The 10,443-nt window shown below is 43.6% G+C and overlaps 1 protein-coding gene across 1 annotated transcript in view; it reads right to left on the minus strand.

The window, feature by feature from the left end:
- Positions 1 to 9,966, minus strand: part of LOC147747134 (cytochrome P450 4B1-like) — a 244,526-nt gene extending 234,560 nt beyond the window's left edge. Inside the window, exon 1 of the mRNA XM_086952391.1 lies at positions 9,637 to 9,966. Within this exon, the coding sequence (XP_086808517.1) occupies positions 9,637 to 9,954 (318 nt within the window). The 5' untranslated portion in view covers positions 9,955 to 9,966. The remainder of the gene's footprint in view (positions 1 to 9,636) is intronic.
- Between the last annotated feature and the right edge of the window lie 477 nt (positions 9,967 to 10,443).

A 10,443-nucleotide genomic window follows, 5' to 3' on the forward strand; every position in this document is an offset into this window, starting at 1 on the left:
ACAGCGGCCAGCAGATTTTACAAAACCAATGGGCTGGAGAGCATTCAGCATGGGCTGATCTACCTAGGGCACCTGGAATGACTAGAATGAATTTATTAATTGTTCAATTAATGAAAATCATTACAGTAAGAAAGAATATAACTGGTGAGTAAAAAATGATCACATTAAAACTATAAAGACTGCTGGTTAAAAAGTTTTTTGTTCAAAAATTATATCCCCTCTGCGCTGCACCCACTCAAACCGCCAGCACTGGGTCTTTATCATTAGTCCTTGCACCAAGTTTCTTAGACAGCTGCAATGGCCTTGGCGGTTTTCTCCTACAGCAGTCTGTGGGCACCAGGAGTTTTATGCCCAGGTCGGGATGCATCTATCAAAAGAAGGGTTGAAAGTTTTCGGGGCCAACCTAGGGATAACCATGGCACTGGCAGGATGAACTTTAAAAAAAAAAGAAGAAGAAATGGAAATCGACAAAGAGGATGGAGGAGAGGATGGAGATGCAAGCCTCCCTTGCAGCATGGCTGCTAAGAAGGGGTACATTTGTTGATAAGGAGACACACCAGCAGGGCGATGTGGAGGAGGAAGGACACACACCTTGGGATGCCTTACGGCAGGGTGAGTAGGCCAGGAGAGGGAACAAGAGAAGACGGCACTCGCGGCCCAGACCTGCCAAATGGCAGGGCACACAATGGACAAACAAGGTAGAGAGTTTGGGGCCTAATTCCAGGGGGAGGCTAGCCCCAAACACAATCAGTTAAAGGGAACCTTATGACCCTATAAATTGCATGTATGATGGCCTGAACAAACTACGAAGTCTCACAAATACGGTAGACAGATAACGCTTAGGCACTTCCCCTTCCATCTGGGACGATTCTTGGTGGCCAGCTGCCCTAGTAAAAGCACCCATTCCAACGGACCACGCACGGAACCTGGGCGTCATCCTGGACTCCTCTCTCTCGATGTCCAGACAAGTCAGCGCAGTTTCATCATCTTGCTTCAACATCCTCCGCATGCTCAAAAAAACATTTCGCTGGATCCCCACCGAAACTAGAAAAACGGTCACTCACGCACTAGTTACAAGCCGCCTGGACTACGGAAACACCCTATACGCCGGTACCACCGCTAAACTCCAAAGAAAACTCCAACGCATCCAAAACGCATCAGCCAGACTCATACTCGACATCCCGCGCAAAGACCACATTTCCGGTCACCTAAAAGACCTCCACTGGCTCCCTGTCAATAAGAGGATAACGTTCCGCCTCCTCACCCACGCACACAAAGCACTCTACGAACTTGGACCAGAATGCCTCAACACGCGACTATCCTTCTACTCCCCCTCCCGCCAGCTACACTCCTCCAACCAAGCCCTCGCTGCGGTCCCACGCATCAACAAATCCACCATGGGAGGAAGATCCTTCTCCTACCTAGCGGCTAAAACATGGAACTCCCTTCTCATTCACCTCCGCCTCACTCAAAACCACCTAGCCTTCAGAAAGCAGCTTAAAACCTGGATTTTCGACAAATAATTCGCCACCCTTCCCCAAGCGCCTTGAGACCCTCTGGGTATGTAGTGCGCTATATAAATTACCTGACTTGACTTGACTTGACTTGAACATGATTGTGATATATCAGAACTGACGTTTGACCTGTCAGCCGTTGGGAATATGACCTGTCACATGATTTACGAGCCTGTCAACAGGATTTATGACCACTAAATGGATCGATTAATGAACTGTCATGTCTATGATTTATGAGCTTGTCAAAATGATTTATGACATCCTGTGACATTGGTTCATGTCCTGGTTATAGGCCCTGTGCTTAATTTGTAAAAGGATAAGTGCCGGGGCCCTCGTCAGGAGGCCATTGCAGATAACACCTCACATAACCCATGCCAGCTGCCAATGACAGTACATACACAGCTACTAAGGTGAGCAGCCATCACAACGAGAGTATTACCACGCGCTGCCATTACCACGCTGCTTTTACAACACAAGTCGTTTCAACGACTTGCGCTGGAGGGCGCTGTTGGAAAAGAAACAGTTTAATTTTCTATTCCAACACCTTCCCTACTGTCATGTGGGCTGGAGTTAAACTATTCCACTATCCAGCGCTTACAGCGCAAGTCGTTGTAACGACTTGCGTTGTAAAAACAGCGTTGTAATGGCACGCGGGGTAAAAGCCCGCGTTGTAATGTCATACAACTGCTACTAACCCTCACACTCCTACAAGTGTGAGAAGTCAGACTCTTCCAGCCCCCCAAAGCCAGAAGAATGGCTTGGGAGGCTGGTATTAGTCATTGTTAATGTAAATTGAACAAATAAACTGCTGTTGTAGTGTTTATACATAAATTAGCATGACAGAGCCACCATGTGGCAAGCTGTCATAGCCCCGGTACTGGCAATAAGGTGATGGTGTGGAGCAGCGGAAAGCACCGGCTCAAATTAAGCTCTGGTCATAGCGCGTCATGACCACGGTACTGTAACGAAAAATGTAATTCGTACATGTTATGCAAAATAAACTGTGGCCAACATATAGCTCAAAAAACAAGACACACATGTGCTTGTAGACTTTATTGGAAAGAATATGTGAAGAATAACATGCATGGCAGTTTGGGAGTGGGCCTGGTACAGAGGTTATTAAGACAGACCTGTTCTGTCACTGTGTTTGAACAGTGTCTGTGAAAATATTCCAAACAGAAAAGCGCACTCTTAAATCTTATGTTTACATGTGTGTATAGTGTTAGTTTTATTTATGGTGTGATAAGAGTATTTATTGAACTATGTAGACCAACACTAACTGAATGACATTATTTCAATAACTGTACACAAAGCTTTGGCGTTGTGCATTAAGAAGAAAATCATTTAGCCCTAAAGTCTCTGAACTGCCCACTATGCAACCCTGCACTCAAATCTTGGCTTCCCCAATTGGCTAAATAGTGTGATCCACAGACCATCACTTAATTACACTATTTATCATTTTCCTTAACCATCCAGTGTGAAAGCACATTTAAATAATTCAATACACTGCCTGCAGGAATACGACCAGCCCCACCTTCAAAAGAATCTCAACAATCGATTACATATTCATATTTTCCCCTCTGGCAAATCACCTTCTGAACTTTGAAATAACATACTGAGAAGAGAGTGACCACAATCCCCAAGTCTTAACCCTCGACTTTAAACCATCAACAGGAGCTGAAACAAAGACACTAGTCAGAAGAATCAAATGGCGACTTTTGTATTCGCCCAGGTGGTAAAATGGCTCTGTATCGGAAACAGCAGATACAAGAATCAACCCGGGAACAACTCTTAATACAATGGGACACTATGACCAAAGAATTGTTAGAAGTTGTCTTGGGACGGAGGGGTCACTCCACTCCTACTCAGCAACAGCAAAGCCAGCCACAATTTTTTTTTTCAAACGGCACATTACTCCATCCCGGAAGAATTTAAGGAGGGCCATTCGTCTGTGTAAACTCAATCCAACAAGTGGAAACCTAAAGGCAGCAAAGGACGCACAGAGAGCACACAAAAAAGCTATTTGGGATCTGAAATTAGCTCAAGTAGAGCAGGAGTGGCTAGCAATATTCAATATGCTCAAGGAACGATCGTTAGCTTGCTTCTGCAACCATTAGAACTGCCTGCCTCATGCACAAAGCCTTGCACACAGGGAAACCTGAATACCTGGCCTCCAAATTCAAGAAAGCCGGCCAAACAAGAAGCCTCATGAGCTCCAACACCCTGCTACTCATCCCTATGAAAACACGCAAACAAAAAACCGCTGCACGGTTCTACGCTGGAAATGCACCCAAGATCTTGAACTCCACCCCAGCCGATATCAGGACTATCCCTTCCTTTATAAAATTCAAAAGACTCCTAAAAGACCTCTACCTCAAACGTGCCTTCCTGAACCGAGAACTGCCGCCGTAATGCACAAGCCTGCACTCTGCAGCCCCTTGACAATGTTCTACCACAACCTACCTCTTCCTTCACTCTACAGCTACTTGACAATGTTCCGCCACAACCTACCTCTCCCTGCACTTTACAGCCCCTTGACAATGTTCCACCACTATCTACCTCTTTCCCACTCCCCGACCCAAGACATTGTGCACTCATCGAGGCTATCTCAGGACTTCCCTACCTCAATGACGCACAGCATACTGGGTCTTTCGAACAATTATGTCTACCTATGCCTTTTTATGTAATTTCTGCTTTAAATCTGTTGTAAAGCGCTCCGCTACACTCTGGTCTGACCAGTGCTATACAAAACTCCTTAATAAAATAAATAAATAAACAAATAATGCTCAAGACGATTGGGTAGCTCTCTTAACACCGTTGTTTAACTCAGCTTACACACTGGGCCACACCCCCGAAGCCTGAAGAGGTTCAACATAATACCAATTTTTTAAAAAAAGGCAATCCCCTAAAGCCAAGCAACTTTTGCTTAAGAGCCCTGCTAGACTTGCCGGCAAAAGCATATGCCCGAATCCTATTAAAACATTTGGAATGCTGGGTGGCAGAAAATGAACTGCTTCCCTTCTTTCAAACAGGCTTTTGGGGAGGACAGCTACCACAGATACCATCGTAGCACAATTTGCTCTTTGCCACCAAGCCTCACAGCACACCTACCCCCACTTTTCTGCTATTTTATTGATTTCTTCACGGCCTTTGACAAAGTGGTCAGACAGACCTTGTGGAAGAAATTAGTAAGGTGGGGCATCCCATCCCCTCTTTAAACAGCCATAATTTCACCCTACTCTGAAACATGGGTGCGAGTGAAAACAGGCTCGACATCACTATCAGCTAAAATACTCACCACAGGGGGCGCTAAACAAGGCTATGTGTAGCATCATTACTTTTTAATCTACATACAGCAGATCTGGGGAAAAACCCTGACTACCAGCTGTCTTGCTCTGCCTCGTCTAGTACATAGATCCCTTCACATCCTTCAATACGCAGATGATATAGTCATTATGGACCACATCAAAGTGGGGCTTCCATGAGCACAGTCCAGTCAACATGAATACAGCGTAATGAACTCTCTTACCATTAACCCAGACAAGACAAAACTACTTGTATTCGGACACCACAAAAACAAAAAACAAATCTCATGCACTATGGGCCCCACAACCATCACGTCAGCCCCCAAATATAAGTATCTGTGGGTATGGTTCACAGAATCCGCTCAATCTTTGTTTATAAAATGCACTGAAAAAGTAATCAACTGCAATCGCCTATGGTTTTATCAGGCTCCAGAATAACCTGAAAAGCCCGTAGGCAGAGGGAATAAAGAAAGTAATTCAAGCATCTCTTCTCCCAGAACTCCAATATGGACATCAAGCTTTCCCCGGAGCCTGCTCGGAAATCCTGGAGCATGGGTTATAAAAAAATCTTTCAACTTCCGAAATACCTTCGTAGAGCAAAAGTCAGATTGGCTTTTGGGCTGGTGAAACAAGTTCTTACCAGAGGCTTATTTTCTCAAATAGTATATCTGCATCTTAAAATTTCCAGAAAATTCCCGTAAAGGCTGCCTAAGGAAAATGTTTGAAAAACCAGGTTCCTTGTGGAACAACCAGCTTAAGAGAGCATTATCTACAACAGAGATAAATCAATCAGCAATGTCAGCAATTTCTATCTCCTACGCAACATGGAAAACAACCATTAATAGACAAGTAAAACTGGCCTTATTCCAGCAAGATCAAGCTTCATTAAAATCAACACTTTTCATGGCCCCGTTGAATTCTTCATATCTGGTATCGAAACCCCAGCCTTACATCTTAGCTTCCCTTGATTCTGAGACTCGAAGAGAGATCATGTACATGCTAATGCAGGCTTACCGATATCAGACTTTAATCGAGCCTAGGCCAACCAAAAAGACAGAGGAGCCTGCAGATTATGCAACTACAAGCAGGAATCATAGTTGCATCCTTGGTGTTGCTGCCCCACCATGGCCCACAAAGGGAGAACTTCACTCAGGGAACTATCAGCTAGATTCATCAAAGTAAAATCGTCTCGCAAAGGGACAGATTCTGAGAATCTGGCCCTTTGCGAGCGCAATTTTTGCATTTGGGATTCTTCATCCCAAATGCAAAAATCGCTATCATAGAATTCGCAAATTTGCGAGGAATTGCATTTAAGGAATCTCTATTTGAGATTCCTTAAATGCAATTCATGAAACATTTAAAAAATGTAAATTCGCAACTTTGGCCGCTATTTACCGCGAAGTCAAACCTTGTGGTAAATATCGGAAACTTAGGTTGTATGTTACACACACACATGTCCTTGGGACATGTGTGTGAGTAACACCAGCATCCAATATCATTTCTGGGGTGCAACAGGGTGTCCTTTGGACACCCCTGCACCCTTGAAATCGCAAACTCAACATGCGAATCGCTAATAGCGGTTCGCACATTGATATGTCTTCCCATTCATTCCTATGGGCCTTTAAGCCCATAGGAATGAATGGGGAGTTATTCCTTATTTGCGATTAGCAATTAGCTAATCGCAAATAAGGAAGCTGTAGAAATCGCAATAAATATTGCGATTTCTACATGAATCCCGTTTTGCGAGTCTGTAATAGCGATTCCTTAATAATCGCTATTACAGACTCACAAAACATGCCAATGATGAATCTATCACTATTTCTGAGACAAGGAGCTCGTACTTGCTTAGAGGCATCAGCTATATGCTTCTCACAAACGGACGCCTCCACCCTGGACCACTGTTGGGGGTTTATACAAACACTCAGGGACGCTCTTCACCCTTGCCCTGGTATCTTTCAACATCGCCACAATGTCCCGAAACTGATATTGGACTATTACACAAAGGATTCGGGTGACAAATAAATCTCCCCTCAGCACTAAACCTCTTAAGCTTTCATTAAAAAAAAATTAAAAAGGGAGAAAACAAGAACTTGAAGCGCTGTCGTGATGGTCACACTATACATCGGTAACAGCAAGCACCCTACGAGCCCACAGTAATTCCTCTAGAAGGACAGCCACCTCTGAGATAAGAACACAAGACACTGGAATTCGCATTAGCACCTACTTACCTCCAACCTCAGATACTATAAATTGGCACCTGCGCTTTATCCTACTTTTCAGCGTCTCAAATAAAGATTGCAAACAGGCTATTCCATTTAAATACTCTCACACCAGCTTTAGTCTTTAGGAGTCTACAAAGCACATGCACTTTATCTGAGAGAACTGATTGTGAGCTAATCATTCTCTTGCTGCTAAAGGGATAGGGATAAGCAATGGAGTTCTGATGGGAAGAATTGATCAACCTTGGGCATTCCTCTACACCAGTGGTTCCCAAACTTTTGACTCCTGAGGACCCCCATTGAGTTACCACTGGAAGCGGGGGACCCCCAAGCAATTTGTATGAGTTAAATTTCAAACATGAAAACAGTAATTCGAAAAAAATACACATGTGTGCACAAAACAAATACTCAAAGTACTAAGGATTTTGGGGCCAGATGTACGACCATTTCATTTAGCGCCTCACAATTGGCGACACTTTGCGAGTGGCAAATTGCGAGTCGCTAAATGAAATGTACAACAGTGTGTTTAACACTTTTTGGGATTCCCAATGGGGTCGCAAATTGCGAGGTTCATTAATATTATTGAGCCTCTCGCAATTTGCAAGCCCATTGGGAATGCCAGCCCTCCCAGCGATGGTGGCCTGCTGGGCTCTTCAGGCCACCATCTCTCGGACTGCTTTTAAATAACGCAGTTTTAAAAAAAAAATGCAGCCTGTTTACCATGCATTTAAAAAAAAAAAGAAAATGTAACGTTTTCTTTTCATTTTCTAAGGGCAGGCAGAGGTCCCTGGGACCACTGCCTGCCCTTAAAAAATAATTTTGCATGCATTTGCAAGGGGAAGGGGTCCCCTGGGGACCCCTTCCCATTTGCGAATGCATTACCATCTACTTGAAGTAGGTGGTAATTGTGACTGTTTTGCGACCGCAAACATTTGTACATGGTTTTGAGACTCGCTATTTGGAAGGGAATGCCCCTTCCAAATAGCAAGTTGCAAAACCTATTTAGAGAGTCACAAACAAATTGCGACTCGCGAAATAGGCTATGTACATGGCCCATTAGGTTTTTGCATGCGAAAACGGGTTCGCGAACACGTTAGCGCATATAAAAACAGATCGTACACCTGACCCTTAGTATTTTATATTAAAGTAATAGCCCCTCTGTCACATGTATTTTATTTGTTTTATAGCATCTCTCATACTATTGTAGGATGTCAGAGCACTTTACATCACACACATATAGAGACATTGAATCATACATGTAAAATCAGTGTGTATATAAAATGTGTGGTACTTGGTCTGGAAAAGCACAAACTCAGGATTCAGACCATAACACAGTAGCTAGCATTGACTTTAACATTGAAAATGTAATTCCACCCAAATATATCTTTTTAGCAGCATCAGGATAATTAATAACTGGGACAAAATATAAGTTACTAACTGGTACCATGCAGTTTGCAAGCAGCTCTTTGATGACAGTTTATAGGTCCCTCTGCTAGATTACGATTGTCACTTATGAAGTGCACAGTAACAAAAGAATCTCTGTGACAAAAGCAGTAACCACGAACCTAGGCACATACAATACTGCTTTTTAAGATGCATTTTACCCGTTCTTTGCAGTAGGCACATTAACCCTCTGTGCTACATTAGTTAAATCAAAGCTGCCAACGATACAAAACTCTCCTCACTCTCCAGCAGGTACATTAATCACTGGCATTCTCTTGACACTTTTATTGTTGCTGGAAAGCTGCTAATTATACATGAAAGTTTCTGTGCTTTTAAAACTGTTGCCTACGGACCCCCTGGGAATGTGTCACGGACCCCTGGGGATGCGCGGACCACAGTTTGGGAAACACTGCTCTACACTAAACCCAAGACAGACTGATACTTATAAATGAACTCGTAATCGTTAGGTCTAACCGTTCTGCTTCAAACAAAATTTTCAATCAGATGTCAGTGATATTGACTATTAAATGTAATTGCGATTTTACGTAACTATATTTGCTCGATTTTATAGGTATGCAATGGTTTTAAATAACTTATGCAAATAAATAAATACAACAATACACTGCCTGTGCTCTACAAACAACTCAGGTATGTATAGTTAGTATAACATAATCTTGCTTCACATTTAATAGCAATATAATTATCTAAATAGAGAACATGACAAAGTGACACATTTTGGGTAACTGGTGGAAAAGCTGTCAGGTTTCCTTTTTTTAATATTAATTTCAATAGAAATAACCGCATGCACTTAATGGACACAGTGATAAATGGTGAAAATACATTTTAAAATGATGAAAAGTATATTTTACCATTTTTAAACTCATTATTATATTTTTCATGATATTTTTGCCCGACTTTCATCTTTTGGTAGCGCAGCCTTTCTCCTTGACTTTAGTGGACACCTAAACAAGCCGCTGTGGGTTTCGGAAGCAGAAACCTAGATTTTTAGTTTGCGTATATTAAACCCACGTTAAGTACATCGGTCGCGCGCCTTTGAGAGACTCGCCTAGTTTTTGCATTCTACTGAAAGCACCATCAATGCCTCGCTACACTTGGACGGGCTGACTCAAAGCGCTGGGAAATTCCCCCTCTTACCTCCTTGGCGTGACCAAAGAACCACTGTTTGGAGGGTCCGGGGAAACTTGCAAAACCTGCCGCCAGCTTCCTATTTTGGAGATAGAGCGTGACGACTTTCAGCAACAACCCGGCGACACACAGCAAGGCAGCAGCCTGAAGCACCCCGCTCACGTCCAGGGACATCCCGAGGGCGTACAGTGCGGACGCCATGGGGCTGCTGTTTTCTCTTTCGTACTTCCTTCTGATTTCTCCCGTATTGCTTCTTACTAAGTAGGAGATGACAGGGCCAATGTGAGGGCTGAGCTTGAATCGCACAGATGATGGCTTTTCATTCATATGGTTCTTCTCACGTACAGTAAGCAAGAGTGCACAGCGCCACCTGCTGGAATTTTGAAAACGGATCTCCCCATCGTTCCATTTTACTAACATATACAATAACTTTAATATAGCACGTTTTTGCACCATTTACAATAATTATATTCCGTTTTTCTTTGATAATTCCCCAAATTTTGTCGCACATCTTCCCTCCCACTGATCTCACACAACTCCATCTCTCCTCATCTTATACCCCCCCCCATGCTTCACAACCCTGTTTCCCCTCTTGGTAATTCCCCCCTCTTCCCTCCCTTTGACTGCTCAGCCCTTCACTTCTCCCACAACTTTCATTTTGCTTGACCCCTACACTCACCTTTCATTACCCATGGTACCTCTCTTCTCCCCACTCGTGTGGCCTCCTTTTGACCTCCCTCCCTCCTCTACCTGTTCAGCCCCTTCTCCTCTCATCCCTCCTTCTCCTCTGACCTCACCGTATCCATGGCCTTCCCA

This window comes from Lissotriton vulgaris, chromosome 1_1, assembly GCF_964263255.1.
Source record: "Lissotriton vulgaris chromosome 1_1, aLisVul1.2, whole genome shotgun sequence".
NCBI lineage: Eukaryota > Metazoa > Chordata > Amphibia > Caudata > Salamandridae > Lissotriton > Lissotriton vulgaris.